This window comes from Podarcis cretensis, assembly GCF_951804945.1.
Source record: "Podarcis cretensis genome assembly, chromosome: 18".
Classification (NCBI taxonomy): Eukaryota; Metazoa; Chordata; class Lepidosauria; order Squamata; family Lacertidae; genus Podarcis; species Podarcis cretensis.
This window is the reverse complement of record NC_137188.1, coordinates 11382242-11402126: the sequence shown is the minus strand read 5'-3', so window position 1 is coordinate 11402126 and position 19885 is coordinate 11382242. Positions and strand designations below refer to the sequence as shown.

The following is a 19885-nucleotide window of genomic DNA, read 5'->3' as shown; positions in this document are numbered from 1 at the left end:
GCTCCCCGGTTTGATCTTCAAAGCAAATTTCGTCAGAGAGGGAGCTTCTTCGGCCCCAAACCGTCGCAGGGGGTATCTTTCTACACCCTTCGAAAAGATCAAGCTGATTCAAGTAGGTTTTTGCTTTTCAAATGCATGTATGTGCGTATATATTTTAACCAAAGCAATCTGCAAGCGTCAGGGTCACACAGGACTCTTCTCCGCGGTCAAAAGAGCTGCCACCCCTCTCTGTTTGACCCAGCGGAGGGTCAAGCTGATTCAGATGGGTTTTGCCTTTTAAATGCATGTGTGTGCGTATATATTTTCATAAAAACAATCTGCAAGTTTCTGGGTGACGCAGGATTATTCTTCGCGTTTAAAAGGGACATCTCCGCTCTTTGTCTGACCCGGTGGCTGATCAGTCCTTTGGAGGCTGATGGGAGCACCGTGCAACCAAGAAAACTACACCTCCCAGAATCCTTTATTCCTTTCTTTTTCCCTCCTCCCCACACATGCTCAAACCACAGGGAGAAAAAAGACCCAACAGGAAGAAAAAGAAGTTCAGAGAAAGGATTTGCAAGTTGCAGGCTGGGGTAGAAAAACCAAACAACAGCAACAAACAATGCCCTGACCCGGAATGAGCGGGCTGGATCCTGCTTGCAAAAAGCACCAAAACCTGCACGTTTGCAAAGCTCCTCCTGGTCGCTCCTCCTCTGCAGCAACAACAAAAAAGTTTTCCAGAAAGTGAGTTTTTTCCCCTTAAAAAGTTTGCATCCGCTTCGTTTTGCTTGTAAACCGTCTGAAATGCAACCAAAACAGTGTGAAATAATCTGGCAATCTTATAGATCTGTTGCACATCAAGCCAGGCAAAAATTAATTCAATCTGAATTTAAAAAAAATGGGTGGTTTGATGGCAACGACTGGCAACTTTCCTATATTTGAGTTCTGTGTTTTTGTTTAATTTTTGGGTGGGTTTAGTTGTGTCCGTTTCAGCCCTTTGGGTCCAGGATGGTTTGTAAATACTTTAAATAACAATAACCCTGTCTACTCCTAAGTAAACAAGCCACACATACCCAGAATTCACTGCTTGCTTTTTAAAAAGGCTTGCAAAGCATTGCAATTAGGTTCTGACTTCAATCACCTGGGAGTAAGCACTCCGCCCTTGAATTCAGTAAGGCTTACTTCTGAGTAAACGGGGTTAGACTTCCACCTTAAGGCTGCAACTGTAGGCACATATTGGATGTGGGAATCATCGCGACTTTCTCTGGAGTAAACATGCGTGGGCTTGCCTTGTGAAGAAACACCCCGGAATTTGGAATTATGCTTGCAAAACCATTGATAGCTTCAAATATCTCTTAATTTCTCAAATGCCTGGGGAACATTTATTGTTGTTTTGTTAAAAAAATAAAATAGACTGAGTCCTGTTCTCCGAAAGAAAATCTGCAGATGGCAACCAAATTGTGCCATTTCCTTTTCTGAAATTATTACCTGTCAGTTACGATGTCCTTGCTTTTTTAGCCGCCCTTCCCAAATTTAATTGAATTTAATTGATTCGACCACCGTAGCAAAACTTCTAAGTGCTTTTACGGGAAGGGTTGAAACAACCTGCGAGGGATGAGTTCAAAAACCATTGGAAACGTTTTTCTAAAAAAATAAAAGAAGGCAAAAACCCCAAAATCGGCAGTAAAGTAAAAAGTAAAAACACCTGAACATGTCTGGGCAGTTTTGCCTGAACAGAAACATTCCGAGCCGATTATCTTAGCATATATCGGTGCCTGAAGCACGTTGCAGTTCTCCAAAATTGCAGCGAAGTTCAGTAAATTGTAATATTTTTGGCTACTGTGAGAACAAAATACTAGACTAGATTTGTTTAATGCATTTATACCACACCTTTTCTTCTTAAACCACAGAGCCTAGGACTTACCGATCAGAAGGTCGGCGGTTCGAATCCCCGCAATGACAGGGTGAGCTTCCGTTGCTCGGTCCCTGCTCCTGCCAACCCAGCAGTTCGAAAGCACCTCAAAGTGCAAGTAGATAAATAGGTACCGCTCCGGCGGGAAGATAAACGGCGTTTCCGTGTGCTGCTCTGGTTCGCCAGAAGCGGCTTAGTCCTGCTGGCCACATGACCCGGAAGCTGTACGCCGGCTCCCTTGGCCAATAAAGCGAGATGAGTGCCGCAACCCCAGAGTCGGCCACGACTGGACCTAATGGTCAGGGGTCCCTTTACCTTTACCTTTCTTCTTAAAATGGTGTGCATTGCTCTTTCCAGATTCTGGGCCCATTTAAATCCCCAAAACAACCCTTCGAGGCTGGATGGGCTTTGAGCATCACCCCCCCCAACAGTGCTAGAATCTCAGATACAGTGGTACCTTGGTTCTCAACCTTAATCCGTTCCAGAAGTCCGCTCCGAAACCAAAGCGTTCCAAAACCAAGGCGCACTTTCCCATAGAAAGCAATGCAGAACAGATGAATGCACTCCGGACATTTAAAAACAACCCCTAAAACAGCAATTGAACATTAATTTTACTATCTAGCGAGACCATCGACCCATAAAATGAAAGCGATGAACAATGTACTGCAGTCACACAATAAATCAATCCATCAGTAGCTGAACTGGGTTCCACACAGTCACACACACAAAAAGAGCCGCAAAAACGCAAAATAAATAGCAAAAACAGAGAGATCTCAGCGTAACACTCAAATCGGTAGTATGGCACTCAAAACGGAGCACGTTCAGCTTCCGAAAAACGTTTGCAAACCAGAACACTTCCTTCCGGGTTTGCAGTGTTTGGGTTCCAAGTTGTTTGAGAACCAAGGCGTTTGAGAACCAAGGGACCACCGTATAACAAAAATACAAAACCGTGTGAGTGTCCGCAAGTCTGTTCCATGCGTCCGTTTCCACATTCCAATCTGCAACATCTGTATTTATTTATTTTTTAAAACGCTGTTCTACATTTAGGGTAAACCCTAGCAATTAATAAATGCTAGGTTTTGGGTTGTTTTTGATGCAGAAGGAGAATGCAGGCTGCAAATTAATTCCTAGGGTTAGTGAAGAGGAAACATAACCAAGGGACCACTGTACATTTTTGCTAATTTTACCGCGGTAACCTGGGAGATTTCTAGCACCGACCCCCAAGGGAGGTTGACGGTCAGGTGGGTGATAGGATTTGAATTTGGGTCTCCCCGGAGCCCGGTCCTGTATTCTCGCTTTCGTTTTCCAGTGTAGGGCTATTCCTTGCCCCATCATGACTGACAGCGAGATGGACTTCAAGTCAGAGGCGAATTCGGTGACCGGCCCCCCAGAGACCCTCTCCATGGACTTAGAGGAGTGCATGGCGACAGACCCAGATGCCTGCGGAAAACCCGGAACAGATGCTTCTTCCGTCTGGGAACAGCCCGGTCCGTCTCCTGGCCGTCTGCAATCCCACGTTCCAAAAGCAGACTCCGTGATCTCTGAATCAGCAGCGCCCGAGACCCAGAGCGGCTCTGAGATTGCTGAACGATCCAATTGGCTTTTGAATCCGCCGGATTCCAGCCCCCGAGCCTGCAAGCAAGCGGTCAGCCAAGGCTGCAGGTAAAACCCGTTTTTAAGCTTCATACAAGTCCCCGCCGAAAAGCAAGAATCAGGGTTGCCTTTCCCATTTCGCTGAAATGGTGCACTGGGGGGGGGGGTCAGTCCTGGCGCAAAACACGGCCCCCCAGGGCGGTTGAAGTGGGGCAGACCCCCACGGCACAGGACTCCTGGGCCCCCAGACGCTGCCAGAGGAGGTTCAAGGTTCTCGTATCGTCCCATACGAGGCTGCCTGGGTTTTGATGTCTTTGGAGAGGCCCCTCTCTCGGACCCGTTGGTGGGGATGAAGAACAGGGCCTTCTAGGTGTTGGCTCCTCCTTCCCTGCCTAGGGAAACCAGGCTAGGTCCCTTCTCGTTGTCCTTCCGGTGGCAGCTGAAAACCTTCCTGTTCCACCAACAGGCTCTTGGGAGCTGATGTGTGATATTCTGATTAAGGGTGGTATAAGGATTTAAAGGTCTAAACCACAGAGCCTAGGACTTGCTGATCAGAAGGTCGGTGGTTCGAATCCCTGCCACAGGGTGAGCTCCCGTTGCTCGGTCCCTGCTCCTGCCAACCCAGCAGTTCGAAAGCACCTCAAAGTACAAGTAGATAAATAGGTACCGCTCCGGCGGGAAGGTGAACGGCGTTTCCGTGCACTGTTCTGGTTCGCCAGAAGCGGCTTAGTCCTGCTCGCCACATGACCCGGAAGCTGTACGCCGGCTCCCTCGGCCAGTAAAGCCAGATGAGCGCCGCAACTCCAGAGTCAGCCAAGACTGGACCTAATGGTCAGGGGTCCCTTTACCTTTACAACTGAAATTTCAAGACTTATCTGGGATCCGTCCGCCAGAAACAAAATCGGTAAATATGTCTGGGGCAGCGCATGTCGGAACCACGGCCGGATTTTAGTTTGATGAGGCCGTAAACTACTGTAGGTAATGGGGCCCTTTATATGTCCAGCTGTCCTTTGTCAACAACAAATTGTTGCTGTTTTTTTGTGTTGAATATATGCTATATGGTAATTTATGGACCTCATAGGTATCTCAAGCCATTTGCACATGTTGCCCTGCAACCAGTCCATGCAGAATGCAGGCACCCTATATATAGGTAAAGGTAAAGGTACCCCTGCCCGTACAGGCCAGTCTTGACAGACTCTGGGGTTGTGCGCCCATCTCACTTAAGAGGCCAGGGGCCAGCGCTGTCCGGAGACACTTCCGGGTCACGTGGCCAGCGTGACATCGCTGCTCTGGCGAGCCAGAGCCGCACACGGAAACGCCGTTTACCTTCCCGCTGGTAAGCGGTCCCTATTTATCTACTTGCACCCGGAGGTGCTTTCGAACTGCTAGGTTGGCAGGCGCTGGGACCGAGCAGCGGGAGCGCACCCCGCCGCAGGGATTCGAACCGCCGACCTTTCGATCGGCAAGTCCTAGGCGCTGAGGCTTTAACCCACAGCGCCACCTGCGTCCCTTATAGAAAGGAGCAAACCAGCGATATTTTAGGGAGCAGGCTAGCAGGCGGGGCCCATGACTTACATCAGAGGAACCTACACAACACAAAACACTGTTGCTGTATGTAGGTTTTATTTTGTTTTTTATCTTCTATTTTGGAAATGTACATCCAGTTTTTTCCTTTAATTTTTTTTGGGGGGCCCCCAAGAGAGTGCGGCCCTAAGCTACAGCTTGTTTAGATTATAGGTAAATCCGGCACTGGTCGGAAGTGTTGATTTTTTGGCAGATAGCTAAAAATCTTCAGTGCTTTCGGAGGTTTTGCAAAACGAAGCTCAACAACTTTGTAAAAAAGCAAGCAACTTTTGTGCTTGTATTTTCACTTTTTGAAATTTGGAAACACTTAATAATAGTAACAGCAACAACAATAAATGGCTTTTTTAAAGGAAACAGCTAGTGCTGTGATGCTTTAATTGTAATTATTGATTTCAACATATAAATTATAAAATGTACCACAAAACTTATCACTTATACAATCTTTTTAAGACTTCCATCAGCACCTCTGATGATCCACCGTTTTAACCACTTCTTATGCATTTCTTAACTTTATATTGCCTTTACATCTCTTAACAAATCATCCTTCCCCTTCTCCATTTTTGCAATACTTACAATAATACTCCTCACAAAACTTCTTGCAAACCTACAAACGTCGTCTGATCTCCATCAATATCTTTTCAAGTAGTCCGTCAATTTACTCCAGTCTTCCGTGAATTTATGGTCCCGCTGGTTTCAAATCCTTCCTGTTAGTTTATCTAGCTCTGCATAGTCCATTAACTTCATTCTCCATTCTTCAATCGTCAGTAATTCTTCTTGCTTCCATTTTTGGGCCAGTAATATTCTTGCTGCTGTTATTGCATATAAAAAGAGCTTACATTCCTTTCTGTTTATATCACTCCCCACAATGCCCAGACACCCCTGACTTTGAGGGCTGAACCTTGCTTTTCCTCCAGCAGGGTCGTGATGGAGGCGTCTCCCGAACCCGTGTCCGGGGACGCTGGCTGGACGCCGGGCCCCCGAGAAGCCTTGGGGGAAAGCGACCTGCAACCCGCAGACCCGGCTGAGCTTCTCGTAGAAATGGAAGATGCGGACGTCGTCCGGGAGGAAGAGAACGACGCCCCGGATTCCGATCACCTACATCTTCACGGCCTCCTGACCCGCCTGCAGCGACTCAGCCCAAATTTCGAAGACCGATCGCCCACGTCCGAAGACGGTCTTCTGCCCGCCTCCGACGGCGAAGAAGGCCGTGTTTCCGAAGGCGACGGAGACCCTCTCCTTGCGCCCGAAGAGTGCCAGGGGGCCCCTTGCCCGCTACACATCGCCACGGGCCACGGCTTGGGGGGTCCAGCGCGCCCGCGGAGGGGGCGAGGGCTGCTGTCAGCGGAGGTTGAGAGTGAGGATCTTCTCAGCCTCCTTCGCTACGAACGGGGGCCCCCTTCTGACACGGGCGCCGAGACGCCCCTGGCTCGCTCGGACGCGGTGGCCGGGAACAGCCGCCCCGGGGGAATGGCCCCCGGGGAATTGGCCTCGGACAGGGCTCAGGGGGAAGGCCCCAGGCGGTGGAAGGAGCCACCTCTCTCCTCCGCTGATTCTGTTTTGGGGGGACCTTCGCCGGAGCTGGGCTGGAGGCGGCCGGCGCCGGGCTCTGCCCGCGAGGAAGAGGCGTCCTGCTCTTCAGATGTGGTGGTAAGCGTCTTGTGAGGGTGCACACTTTGTCCCGGGTTGAAGCGCCAATGCCATTCACCATAATAATAATAATAATAATAATAATAGATTAATTTTATTGTTTATACCCCACCCATCTGGCTGGGTTTCCCCAGCCACTCTGGGCGGCTCCCAACAGAAAATTAAAAACACGATAAAACTTCAAACGTTAAAAACTTCCCTAAACAGGGCTGTCTTCGGATGTCTTCCAAAAGTCAAATAGTTGTTTGTTTCCTTGACATCTGATGGGAGGGCGTTCCATAGGGAGGGTGCCACCACTGAGAAGGCCCTCTGTCTGGTTCCCTGTAACGTCGCTTCTCGCAGGGAGGGAACAGCCGGAAGGCTCTCAGGAGATGGACCCTGGTGTCCGGGCTGGACGATGGGGGTGGAGATGCTGCTTCAGGTATACTGGGTCATTTAGGGCTTTCAAGGTCAGCACCAACACTTTGAATTGTGCTCAGAAACGTCCGGGGAGCCAATGTAGGTATTTCAGGACTGGTGTTATGTGGTCTCAGCAGTCGCTCCCAGTCCCCAGTCTAGCTGCCGCATTCTGGATTAGTTGCAGTTACCAGGTCACCTTCAAAGGCAGCCCCACGTAGATCGCATTGCAGTAGTCCAAGCGGGAGATAACCAGAGCATGCACTACTCTGGCCAGGGAGGGTCTCATCCTGCGTACCAGATGGAGCTGCCCTGGACACAGAATTGACCTGCGCCTCCATGGACAGCTGTGAGTCCAGAATGACTCCCAGGCTGCACACCTGGTCCTTCGGGGGCACAGTGACCCCATTCAGGACCAGGGAGTCCCCCACACCCGCCCACTTCTGTCCTGTCAGGATTCAACCTCAATCTGTTCCAGTGGTGTAGACAGAGCAAGGGCCTTTAGAAGAATAAGGGAGCTTTCATTTGACTTTGCTTTTTATATGCACGCCGCCTTTCTGCGTTACAATGCACGAAGCGGTTTGCAAGCTGACTAAGCAAGTTCGAAGGAGGATGTAACCGACCGCGACTCTCTTGTTTCCCTCTTTGAACAGGATAAAGCGGATTTGTCGTCCTTGCCGACGTACAAAGAAGGTGAGTGTCAGAGCTGCCTCCAGGTCCCAGCTCACAGAGGACCAACGCTAGGCTGTAGTTATGTACAAAAGTCTTTATTGAGATTCAGTTTCCATTTCAAAGCCGCAGCGTGCAGCTCTACGTCCCGACCTTAGACCGGCGAAGTCCTGTCTGAGTCTCCTCCCCCTCCACACCAGTTTAAGACTCTCGCTTTGCTCCACCTCTTCCTAAATTCCTTTCTCCTCTGGGCCCTCCTGCCCGCTAGGGTCTCATCCTTCCTGGACTCCTCTGACGCTGACCCTGACGATTCTTGCCCCTCCTTCCGGCGGGCTTTAGGACCTGGTTCCCTATCCGGGCTACCTTCTGTGCCGCTCGCCTGTACCTTTGAACTTGGCGCGCGCGCCCAGCCTGCAACTTTCCTCTTGACCGTTAACTCGCTCTCCGATGGAGGCGTGGTCCACCCTGACTCATCTTCTCTCGCTGGTGGTGCATATGTGGGCTCTGACACCTGGGACTCCTCCCCCCCACTACGCTCTGGTGGGGAAGCTGGTCCTGATTTGCAACTGCTGCTCTGGGAGTCCCCGCTGGCCCCTTGCTTCTGGGGTGTCCCCCTTGGGTCGCCCCTTGCCCTGCCCATCGGCGCCCCCTTCTGTGAATCTTCCGATTCGCTGGAGAGGCTCATGGAATCTATCGGGCTGCTGTCATATTCTCCTACGCTGCCCTCGGATTGCTCCCCCTCGCTCTCCATCTCCTCTCCTCCCTGCGCTCCCGCTGAGTCCCTGACAGTGAGCGAAGGAGGTTTTTTGACCCACTCGCAGGAAGAGGCTTCTGTGTTGAGGGTCGGGGTATTTCAACGTGTGGGGCTGTGTCTTGGCATGCCTGAACCCTTCCACTCTTGTTGTAAACAAAAATTTGCCCTTTTCCCTTATGGGGTATCCAAGAGCCCATATAGAGTCCTTACATACTGTATTTTTTTCGCCCTATAAGACGCACCAGACCACAAGACGCGCACAGTTTTTGGAGGAGGAAAACAAGAAAAAAAAAATTCTGAATCCCAGAAGCCAGAACAGCAAGAGGGGTTGCTGCGCAGCGAAAGCAGCGATCACTTTTGCTGTTCTGGCTTCTGGGATAGCTGCGCAGCCTGCATTCGCTCCATAAGACGCACACACATTTCCCCTTACTTTTTAGGATGGGAAAAGTTAGTCTTAGAGAGCAAAAAATACGGTAGGTTCCCTATTGGTAGGAGAAGATAACAGAGGCCAACCAGAGAATATTGAGAAGCAAAGCAGCTTGTAAGCCTGATCTTTATTGATCTGTTGCAACCGGGTGCTCCCCTCACACGCAGGAAAGGAGGAGGGACCTAGAAAAATGGTGTGCAAGGCCTTATAAAGACTTTTGAAATTGCCACCCTGTAGATCAAGACCACCCCCAGAAACATCACATACATACATCACAGAAGGGGTGTAACCTAAGACCACCCCTCCGATACATCACACCTACGTCACAGGAAAGGCGGTCTACAACAGAAATTTGAAGGTTGTTTTTTTCCTGTCCTTGTTTATCTCCTGTCTGGCTGGTTACTTGATTGGATTGCCTGGGGTGCCCGGCCAGTCTTTTGTAGTGATAAATACTTAGTTCCTGGGCCAGGTCACAGGCTCACAGCCTATTCAAACACAGACATACCCTTAAGACAAGATTTGTGAGGAAAGAGACAATGGGAGGCTTTTCCAGTTTGACCTTGCAGAGAAAACATTGACTCAGTTTAGGAATCAAAATGGCTTCAGATCGGTCTTCCTGTGCTGATCTATGTATGTGCGGTTATGAACATTGCCAAAATTCCTATCACAATCTCATACAGAAAAGAGGGGAGTTGCTCTTATTCCAGGTGCAGAACTTCCCCCATGTGGACTAGAAACTTGAGGGTTGAGGGAAAGGGGTTTGTGGTTTTTTTGGGCTTTGTTCCATTCCACGTTCCGTTAAGAAACGGGCCCTTTCGTCGTTTAATCCAGTCCCAGGCCCCTGCGAGCCCGAAGATCTGCTGGACGGCGTGATCTTTGGGGCCAAGTACCTGGGCTCCACGCAGCTGGTCTCCGAGAGGAACCCCCCCACCCACGTCCGCATGGCCCAAGCCCAGAAAGCCGTGGACAGGATCAAGGTGAGATCCAAGGGGAGCGGGCAGCTGTTGCAACCTCTGTCCCCAGAGATGTGTTGCTGTAGAGGCAGCTTTGGTCCAATCCAGCAAGGGATCCTTTAGCATTCCTAATTCCACCTAAGCAGAGCCTCCAGGTACAGCCGCAGTCTATCTCTCTCGGCGCCTGCTGGCAGGGGCAGAGTGGAAGAGGTTTGTGGACTTTCCGTTGGGGCACTCTGGCTGTTCAACTCTGGAAGCAGGATGCGGGGCTAGAGGGGTCTGTGGTCTGGTCCATGTTGCTCCCTCTGCCGGCCATCATTTGCCCCATGTGATTCCATTTTCTGGCCATCACTTGCCCCATGTTGCTCCCTCTGCCGGCCATCACTTGCCCAACTGCGTTTAATTTCCCAGCCATCACTTGCCCCATTTTGCTCCCTCTGCCGGCCATCACTTGCACCTCTTTGCTTAATCTCCCAGCCATCACTTGCCCGATGTTGGTCCCTCTGCCGGCCATCACTTGCCCCTCTTTGCTTAATCTCCCAGCCATCACTTGGCCCATGTTGCTCCATCTCCCAGCCATCACTTGCCCCACTTTGCTTAATCTCCTAGCCATCACTTGCCCCATGTTGCTCGCTCTGCCGGCCATTACTTGCCCCATGTTGCTCCTTCTGCCAGCCATCACTTGCCCCATATCGCTCCATCTCCCAGCCATCACTTGCCCCATGTCTCTCCATCTCCCAGCCATCACTTGCCCCATGTCTCTCCAGCTCCCAGCCATCACTTGCCCCATGTCTCTCCATCTCCCAGCCATCACTTGCCCCATGTTGCTCCATCTCCCGGCCATCACTTGCCCCATGTCTCTCCATCTCCCAGCTATCACTTGCCCCATGTCTCTCCATCTCCCAGCCATCACTTGCCCCATGTTGCTCCCTCTGCCGGCCATCACTTGCCCGACTGCGTTTAATTTCCCAGCCATCACTTGCCCCATTTTGCTCCCTCTGCCGGGCATCACTTGCCCCTCTTTGCTTAATCTCCCAGCCATCACTTGCCCCATGTTGCTCCATCTCCCAGCCATCACTTGCCCCACTTTGCTTAATCTCCTAGCCATCACTTGCCCCATGTTGCTCCCTCTGCCGGCCATTACTTGCCCCATGTTGCTCCTTCTGCCAGCCATCACTTGCCCCATGTCGCTCCATCTCCCAGCCATCACTTGCCCCATGTCTCTCCATCTCCCAGCCATCACTTGCCCCATGTCTCTCCATCTCCCAGCCATCACTTGCCCCATGTCTCTCCAGCTCCCAGCCATCACTTGCCCCATGTCTCTCCATCTCCCAGCCATCACTTGCCCCATGTTGCTCCATTTCCCGGCCATCACTTGCCCCATGTCTCTCCATCTCCCAGCCCTCACTTGCCCCATGTCTCTCCATCTCCCAGCCATCACTTGCCCCATGTCTCTCCATCTCCCAGCCATCACTTGCCCCATGTCTCTCTATCTCCCGGCCATCACTTCCCCCATGTCTCTCCATCTCCCAGCCATCACTTGCCCCATGTCTCTCCATCTCCCAGCCATCACTTGCCCCATGTCTCTCCATCTCCCAGCCCTCACTTGCCCCATGTCTCTCCATCTCCCAGCCATCACTTGCCCCATGTCTCTCTATCTCCCGGCCATCACTTGCCCCATGCTGCTCCATCTCCCAGCCATCACTTGCCCCACGTCTCTCCCTTTCCCGACCTCCCCGTCTCTCTATTTCCCGGCCATCGCTTGATTCAAGACGCCTGCCATTGCATTACAGGCCCCCGAAGGAGAATCGCAGCCCATGACGGAGGTGGACCTCTTCATCTCCACGCAGAGGATCAAGGTCCTGACGGCCGACTCCCAGGTGTGTCCCTTGAGGGCTTATGGGTAGCCTAGCGGCAGAGGCGGAAGCGGGGCTCAAGTTCGAGGATTCGCCAGGAATTTCCGAGTGCCAAAAACACTTGGCTAAAGCCTGGCTCCTATTCCTTGTGACATCTCCTTCCTCTCCCTCTCTCTGTTCCCAGGAGGCGATGATGGACCATCTCCTGCAAACTATCTCCTACATCGCTGACATCGGGAACATCGTGGTCCTCATGGCTCGCCGGAAACTTCCTCGCCGGGCCGATGCCTCTGCCGAAAAGCAACTCTACAAGATGATCTGCCACGTCTTCCACTCGGCGGATGTGAGCTTGGGGAAATCGGGGGCCGGGGGAGAACCTCAGGGGCCGTGTGTGTGTGAGGTCCCGTGCAGAAATGGAAAGGAGAATGCAGAGAGCTGCGTTTTGAAATCAAGTTTCTAGTCCATATGACTAGGGTTCATCAGTAAGCAGGTGACACGCAGCTCTACCCCTCCTTTAAATAAGAACCAGTGAAGGCGGTGAAGGTCCTGTGTGAGTGTCTGGAGGCAGTTGGAGGATGGATGGCGGCTAACAGATTGAGGTTGAATCCTGACAAGACAGAAGTCCTGTTTTGGGGGGACAGGAGGCGGGGAGGTGTGGGGGACTCCCTGGTCCTGAATGGGGTGACTGTGCCCCTGAAGGACCAGGTGCGCAGCCTGGGAGTCATTTTGGACTCACAGATGTCCATGGAGGCGCAGGTCAGTTCTGTGTCCAGGGCAGCTCCATCTGGTATGCAGGATGAGACCCTCCCTGCCCGCAGACTGTCTTGCCAGAGTGGTGCATGCTCTGGTTATCTCCTGCTTGGACTACAGCCATGCGCTCTACGTGGGGCTACCTTTGAAGGTGACCCAGAAACTGCAATTAATCCAGAATGCAGCCGCCAGACTGGGGACTGGAAGCGGCCGCTGAGACCAGGTCTTGAAAGACCTACATTGGCTCCCAGTACATTTCCGAGCACAATTCAAAGTGTTGGTGCTGACCTTGAAAGCCCTAAACGGCCCAGTATCCCTGAAGGAGCATCTCCACCCCCATCGTTCAGCCCGGACACCGGGGTCCATCTCCTGAGGGCCTTCTGGCGGTTCCCTCATTGCGAGAAGTGAGGTTACAAGGAACCAGGCAGAGGGCCTTCTCGGTGGTGGCACCTGCCCTGTGGAACACCCTCCCTTCAGATGTGAAGGAAATAAGCAGCTATCTTCTTTTTAAAAGACATCTGAAGGCAGCCCTGTTCAGGGAAGTTTTAAATATTTAACGCTGTATTGTTTTTAACACTCGATTGGGAGCCGCCCAGAGTGGCTGGGGAAACTCAGCCAGATGGGCGGGGTATAAATAATAAATTATTATTATTATGACAAGTGATAAATAGTAAGTGAAATATAGCAACGGGGTGGATTTGATTGACATCAAATCAATTTAAATTGCTAGTCGGTAAGACTTGATTCAAATCAAAAAAATTTCCCCAGACAGACTTGTTATTCCTGGTGTAATCTTAATATTGACATCCAGAGGAAGGTTTCGGGTTTTTTGAATAATGAATTTTCAGAGCAGTTTTTACAGCAATATCAAAAATGACTGATATGGTTTTACTATTAGAAATACATAGATAATTATAAAATTACTGTGAGGTTTAGTAAGTTAACTGTTTATAATTGGGCAATTAATGACAATTTAAACAATTTATTTAACTAAAACAAATACATTATAGCGTATGTATCCATGTTAACGGATGTGGTTAAACATCATTTATTTATTTATTTTTAAAAAACAGACTTGAGTTTTACCACACATGAAAAACATAAAGCTAATCCTTATTTCCTGATGAATATCCTTTGCACTATAATATAACTGAGATAGAAAATCTTTAGAAAGATTCCCCCCCCAAAAAAAGTATTTTATTTTAAAAATGCGATTTAAATAAAAAAATCCCATTTGCATAAAAAAATCAGATTTTTTATTTGATTTTTTAAAAGTTCAAATTGTATTTTTTGTTTTAATTTTTTAATTTAAATTTTTAAAAATCAAATAAAAAGATCAGATTTTTAAAAAATCATTTATTTTTATCGGCTCTGTGTAACAATAATAATTGTAGTCACAACCATGCTGATGATGTTGTTATTGTTGATGGCTCAGTCAGTAGAGCATGCGACTCTTAGCCCTGGGGTCCTGGGTTCGAGTGTCACGCCGGAAACCCGCCTTCTCCTTCCGCAGGCTCCCTTGATAGCCCAAGCTATCGGCCAAGCTTTCAGCGTCGCATACCAGCATTTCCTGAGGGCCAGCGGCATCGACCCCGACCAACTCCATCCCCGACGGTGCGGCGATGACGAGGGCGACGAAAGCTTCATCCCAGGGGAAGAGCTGTACAATGGCGATTTGGCGCACTTCTCCAAGCAAGAGAACTGTAAGAAAGTAAGGACGGATCTTTCCCCTCCTTTCCCCAGAGGTGGGTGGGCGGAGTGCTCACCTGCATTGTAGTGGGTTGGTCTAGATGAATAATAATAATAATTTATTATTTGTACCCCGCCCATCTGGCTGGCTTCCACAAAGACCAAAAATACACTAAGATGTCACACATTCAAAACTTCCCTGAATAGGGCTGCCTTCAGATGTCTTCTGAATGTCAGGTAGTTGTTTATCTCCTTGACATCTGGTGGGAGGGCGTTCCACAGGGCGGGAGCCACCACCAAGAAGGCCCTATGCCTGGTTCCCTGTAGCTTTGCTTCTCGCAGGGAGGGAACCGCCAGAAGGCCCTCAGAGCTGGACCTCAGCGTCCGGGCTGAACAATGGGGGTGGAGACGCTCCTTCAGGGATACTGGGCCATTTAGGGCTTTCAAGGTCAGCACCAAAACTTTGAATTGTGCTCGGAAACGTACTGGGAGCCAATGTAGGTCTTTCAAGACCAGTGTTATGCGCTCTTGGCAGCTGCTCCAAGTCCCCAGTCTGGCTGCCGCATTCTGGATTACTTGTAGTTTCCGGGTCACCTCCGGGAACCAGAGCAGCGCACGGAAACGCCGTTGGCCTTCCCGCTGGAGCGGTACCTATTTATCTACTTGCACTTTGAGGTGCTTTCGAACTGCTAGGTTGGCAGGAGCAGGGACCGAGCAATGGGAGCTCACTCCGTCATTGCGGGGATTCAAACCTCCGACCTTCTGATTGGCAAGTCCTAGGCTCTGTGGTTTAACCCATAGCAAAGCTCATTTAGGCACTGACAAATTAGACTTTGCTTGACTTAAGCCCAAAGTGAGTAGCTGTTGTGGGGATAAACCACAAGATGGAAGTTTTGGATAGACGCACTGAAAGATCACCAGTTCCTACGGACGTGGCCTGTGTTTCCCTTTTAGGTCGTCATCCACAAGCAGAAAGGGGAGATCCTGGGCGTTGTGATTGTGGAGTCGGGCTGGGGCTCCATCCTGCCCACCGTGGTGGTGGCCAACCTCATGCACAAAGGTGCGGCGGAGCGGTCGGGGAAGCTGAGTATCGGGGACCGCATCATGTCAGCCAACGGGACCAGCCTGGTGGGGTTGCCCCTGTCTTCCTGCCAGGGCATCATACGGGTGAGCAACGGCGGAGGAGGAGACTCCTTTTCCTTCCCAGGGCTGGTGGGAAGCAGAGCACTGGCTGGGGAACCCCAAAGCAAAGAAGGCTTAGAGTCTGGGAAGTGGTGGTGGGACGATGATACGTGGTGAAATGCCCATAGCTGTCAACCGTCCCGTATTTGGCGGGAAAGTCCCTTATCCCAGCGCCGTGTCCCGCTGCTGTCCCTTATTGATGATGTCCCTTAAATTTCCCGGGTTTCAAAGGACGCAGCTCCTCTCCCTCCCTCCCTCCCTGCCGGCCAGGGAGGAGGGAGGCTCCAACTGTGTTGCTTGGCTGCGTTGCTCACCCAATAAGGAGTCTAAGAACGACTGGGGGGTGGAGCTTGCAAGCCTTGTGCCAATCAAATCGGCCGCCTTGCCTGGGGACTCGCCTTTGCTCAGCGCTTCCCAGCGGAGAGGTGACGGTGGTTTCCCTTGCTGCATCCCCTTTGCCGGGTTGCTGCGCTGTGGGAACCAGCGCTTGAGGCTTCGTTTGGCTGCTGGCTGGGCTTTCTGCCTTTGGCTCAGAGGGGCTCAGAAGTCGAACCTACCTGTGTTCGGAAAATCCCTTGTTTTGGCTGCTGATCCCTTATTTTCGAGGCTGCTGGTCCCTTATTTTGAAATCTGCAAGTTGACAGCTATGGATACGTGTGGTCTAAACCACTGAGCCTCTTGGGCTTGCCGATCAGAAGGTTGGCGGTTCAAATCCCCGCCACGGGGTGAGCTCCCATTGCTCCATCCCTGCTCCTGCCAACCTAGCAGTTTGAAAGCACACCAGCGCAAGTAGATAAATAGGCACCGCTGTAAGCCAGCTCCTCAAATTTCCGTCCTCTCCCTTCCCAGGATTTGAAAAGCCAGACTGTGGTGACCCTCAGCGTGGTCCATTGCCCGCCTGTCACCACCGCCATCGTGCGGAGACCTGATGCGAAATACCCGCTGGGGTTCTGCGTGGAGAACGGCATTGTGAGTAACTTAGGTGGCTCGAGCAAGCGAGCCAGGCTGCGTGGAGAAAAGTTTTGCGGGGTGTTTTTTGGAGGGTAGGCGGGGATTGGAGTGAATTTAAACTTGCAAACAGGGCTGCGTTAAGACCTTTGGAGGCCCATAACACTGGAAAGATTTGCATAAATATGCATAGTTGCATATTTCGTATGTGCATATATAAAATATGCATAAATATATGCATATATATATATGGGACGCGGGTGGCGCTGTGGGTTAAACCACAGAGCCTAGGACTTGCCGATCAGCAGGTCGTCGGTTCGAATCCCTGCAATGACGGGGTGAGCTCCCGTTGCTCGGTCCCTGCTCCTGCCAACCTAGCAGTTCGAAAGCACACCAGTGCAAGTAGATCAATAGGTACCACTCCGGAGGGAAGGTAAACGGCGTTTCCGTGCGCTGCTCTGGTTCGCCAGAAGCAGCTTGGTCCTGCTGGCCACATGACCTGGAAGCTGTACGCCGGCTCCCTCGGCCAGTAAAGCGAGATGAGCGCCACAACCCCAGAGTCGGCCACGACTGGACCTAATGGTCAGGGGTCCCTTTACCTTTAAAGGTAAAGGTAAAGGTACCCCTGCCCGTACGGGCCAGTCTTGACAGACTCTGGGGTTGTGCGCCCATCTCACTTAAGAGGCCAGGGGCCAGCGCTGTCCGGAGACACTTCCGGGTCACGTGGCCAGCGTGACATCGCTGCTCTGGCGAGCCAGAGCCGCACACGGAAACGCCGTTTACCTTCCCGCTGGTAAGCGGTCCCTATTTATCTACTTGCACCCGGAGGTGCTTTCAAACTGCTAGGTTGGCAGGCGCTGGGACCGAGCAGCGGGAGCGCACCCCGCCGCAGGGATTCGAACCGCCGACCTTTCGATCGGCTTTAACCCACAGCGCCACCTGCGTCCCCCTTTACCTTTACCCAACTCTTAAACAGGGTCCCTCTGCCTTTTTCCTGCTCCAGATCTGCAGCCTCATGCGAGGGGGGATCGCAGAGAGGGGCGGGATCCGCGTTGGGCACCGGATCATCGAGATCAACGGGCAGAGCGTGGTGGCCATGCCACACGAGAAGATCATCCAGATTTTGACACAGGCGGTCAGCGAGGTGGGCATCAAAGCATTCCTCCTCAGCAATGGATTATTTATTGAGATGCTGAATTTGCAAGTACAGGAACGCCCCTAAATTGCATGCATTTGGCTTCACGGGCATAGCAAAAAAATTAAAAAGGGGTCAGCCTTCCGAGAGGGGTGGGAAACTTTGTGACAATCTGCAGGGGTGTGGGTTTTTTTGTGGAATAGTAGTAGTAGTAGTAATAATAATGATGATGATGATGATGATGTTGTTGTTTAGTCGTTTAGTTGTGTCCGCCTCTTTGTGACCCCCTGGACCAGAGCACGCCAGGCCCTCCTGTCTTCCACTGCCTCCCACAGTTTGGTCAAACTCATGCTGGCACCTTCGAGAACACTGTCCCACCATCTCGTCCTCTGTCACCCCCTTCTCCTTGTGCCCTCCATCTTTCCCAACATCAGGGTCTTTTCCAGGGAGTCTTCTCTTCTCATGAGGTGGCCAAAGTCTTGGAGCCTCAGCTTCAGGATCTGTCCTTCCAGTGAGCACTCAGGGCTGATTTCCTTCAGAATGGAGAGGTTGGATCTTCTTGCAGTCCATGGGACTCTCAAGAGTCTCCTCCAGCACCAGAATTCAAAAGCATCCATTCTTCGGCGATCAGCCTTCTTTGTGGTCCAGTTCTCACTTCCATACATCACTACTGGGAAAACCAGAGCTTTAACTATATGGACCTTTGTTGGCAAGGTGATCTCTCTGCTTTTTAAGATGCTGTCTAGGTTTGTCATTGCTTTTCTCCCAAGAAGAAGGCGTCTTTTAATTTCATGGCTGCTGTCACCATCTGCAGTGAGTTTGACCAAACTGCGGGAGGCAGTGGAAGACAGGAGTGCCTGGCGTGCTCTGGTCCAGGGAGTCACAAAGAGTCGGACATGACTAAACAACAACAACAACATTAGCAAAGTCAACTTTTTTTGTTGGGTGGCACTGGGGAACAAAATTTTTGTTGCATTGACACCTGCAGTCGTTCTAACCTAATTTCGACGTGCTGATTTCACATCTGAAGTTGGTTTTGTTCTGTAAGCTCTAGTTGTTGTTGTTGTTGTTTTGCAATTCATGTTTTTCACTTTTCACCGTAATCTTTGTTTTTCACAGTGCAGGAATTTAACATTTTATTAAACACACAGCCAAAGTAGTACAATATGAGTATAAATGTAAGTGACTTGCATTTGAAAGCAGCATTTGAAAGAACATATAAGAACGGCTGAAAAATCTCACGTAACAGAAAATGGCAAAAAAAAATTGTTCCCCAGCGATATCGCTTTAACGCAAACACCCCTTGTGTCTTTTTTATTCCAGGTTCACATCAAAACCATGCCGGCATCAACTTACCGTCTTCTGACCGGACAGGAACAACCCGTTTTCCTATGAAGGAAGGTGTTTTCTTGGGGCGGCGGCAAATCTACACCTGCTTAACAAGCAACCCCTTCTCGCTTTGCAAACCAGACTCTGTGCACCAAAAAGGCGTCTTCTCTGAATTCAGACCTGCCTGCCTCTCAACGGGACTTTTTCTCCACCCGGAATCACAGGAAAAAAAGGTTTTATTTTGCTTTAACTGGGAGCGTGTGTTTGTGTGCAGTTTATTTTTTGGGTGCTTCATAAATTGTCCATCTTCAAGCCTTGCCCTGCAAGGTCCGGTTTCAGAGATGTGGGTTTTTGTGTGTGTGTGGAATTGTTTTCTGGGTCAGGACATGGGAAGCCGCTAAGAAGCAGTGGGAGAAAGGCTGTACCCCGTCACGCTGCTGGTGGATAAATAATTTTTTATATATTGAAATAAATGCTGCCCTTGTGTTAAAATTTGCATGTTCTGGAAATAAGGGGAAAGAGCATAGTGGTGAAGGGATTACGCGGGAACTGTTTTTTACTTGAGGGGCTGGATTTCCTGATTGCGTGGAAACAATTTTTTCCTTGAGGTGCTAGATTTCTCCTTGCAGGGAGGTTGGGTTATATATTATAAAGAAACAAAATTCTTTGCAGTGGGACAGTCTACACCCACCTCACTGCTCTACCGTCTTTCTAGAATAGACCAGATATCTCCACCTCTCTCACACACACACACACTCAGTCCTGCAGTGTGTTAAAAACTTTGGCGGCTGGTCTTTGCAACTAGAAACAGGCCTAAAGCAAAACTTGCAGCAGGCGTCAATCCACAAACCTTTCAGTAAGCGGTGGGGAACGTGCCGCCTTGCTGATCGTCAGCCGAAATACTAAAAAACAAATATATCTGGAACGATTTATCACTTAACAAGGGTGTGATCGAATGCAAAAATCTGCATTTCCTGCAGTCGGAAATCCAGCATCTCAGGGTAAAAGGTTAGGGCAGAGCCTAACCTGGCAGTTTGTATTTTTATTTTTTGAAAAACCTTTAGGGCAAGCACATGGGAAAT

The 19885-nt window shown here is 50.4% G+C and overlaps 2 protein-coding genes across 5 annotated transcripts in view; both read left to right on the top strand.

The window, feature by feature from the left end:
• GAMT (guanidinoacetate N-methyltransferase) overlaps nucleotides 1–19885 on the top strand; it is a 245576-nt gene that overhangs the window by 337 nt on the left and 225354 nt on the right. The window contains exon 1 of one of the 2 annotated variants that reach the window (XM_079960882.1): nucleotides 9543–9591. The exons of the other annotated variant lie outside the window; for it this stretch is intronic. Coding sequence (XP_079817008.1) covers nucleotides 9558–9591 — 34 coding nt within the window. The 5' untranslated portion in view covers nucleotides 9543–9557. Of the gene's footprint in view, nucleotides 1–9542; nucleotides 9592–19885 lie in introns of those variants that run through there. 2 annotated transcript variants of the gene reach the window in all.
• Nucleotides 463–19767, top strand: APBA3 (amyloid beta precursor protein binding family A member 3). 3 transcript variants are annotated; one of them, XM_079960569.1, is made up of 12 exons: nucleotides 463–723; nucleotides 3206–3553; nucleotides 5983–6715; nucleotides 7765–7804; nucleotides 9793–9938; nucleotides 11708–11794; nucleotides 11955–12113; nucleotides 14034–14231; nucleotides 15164–15376; nucleotides 16241–16360; nucleotides 17343–17483; nucleotides 18798–19767. In XM_079960569.1, exons 1-12 carry the CDS (start codon nucleotides 617–619, stop codon nucleotides 18867–18869), a joined length of 2364 nt encoding a protein of 787 aa, XP_079816695.1. In that variant the 5' UTR covers nucleotides 463–616; the 3' UTR covers nucleotides 18870–19767. The 3 variants fall into 3 exon arrangements, with proteins under 3 accessions (XP_079816695.1, XP_079816693.1, XP_079816694.1); XM_079960567.1 differs by having other exon boundaries at nucleotides 490–723; nucleotides 3201–3553; XM_079960568.1 differs by having other exon boundaries at nucleotides 491–723; nucleotides 3201–3553; nucleotides 5986–6715.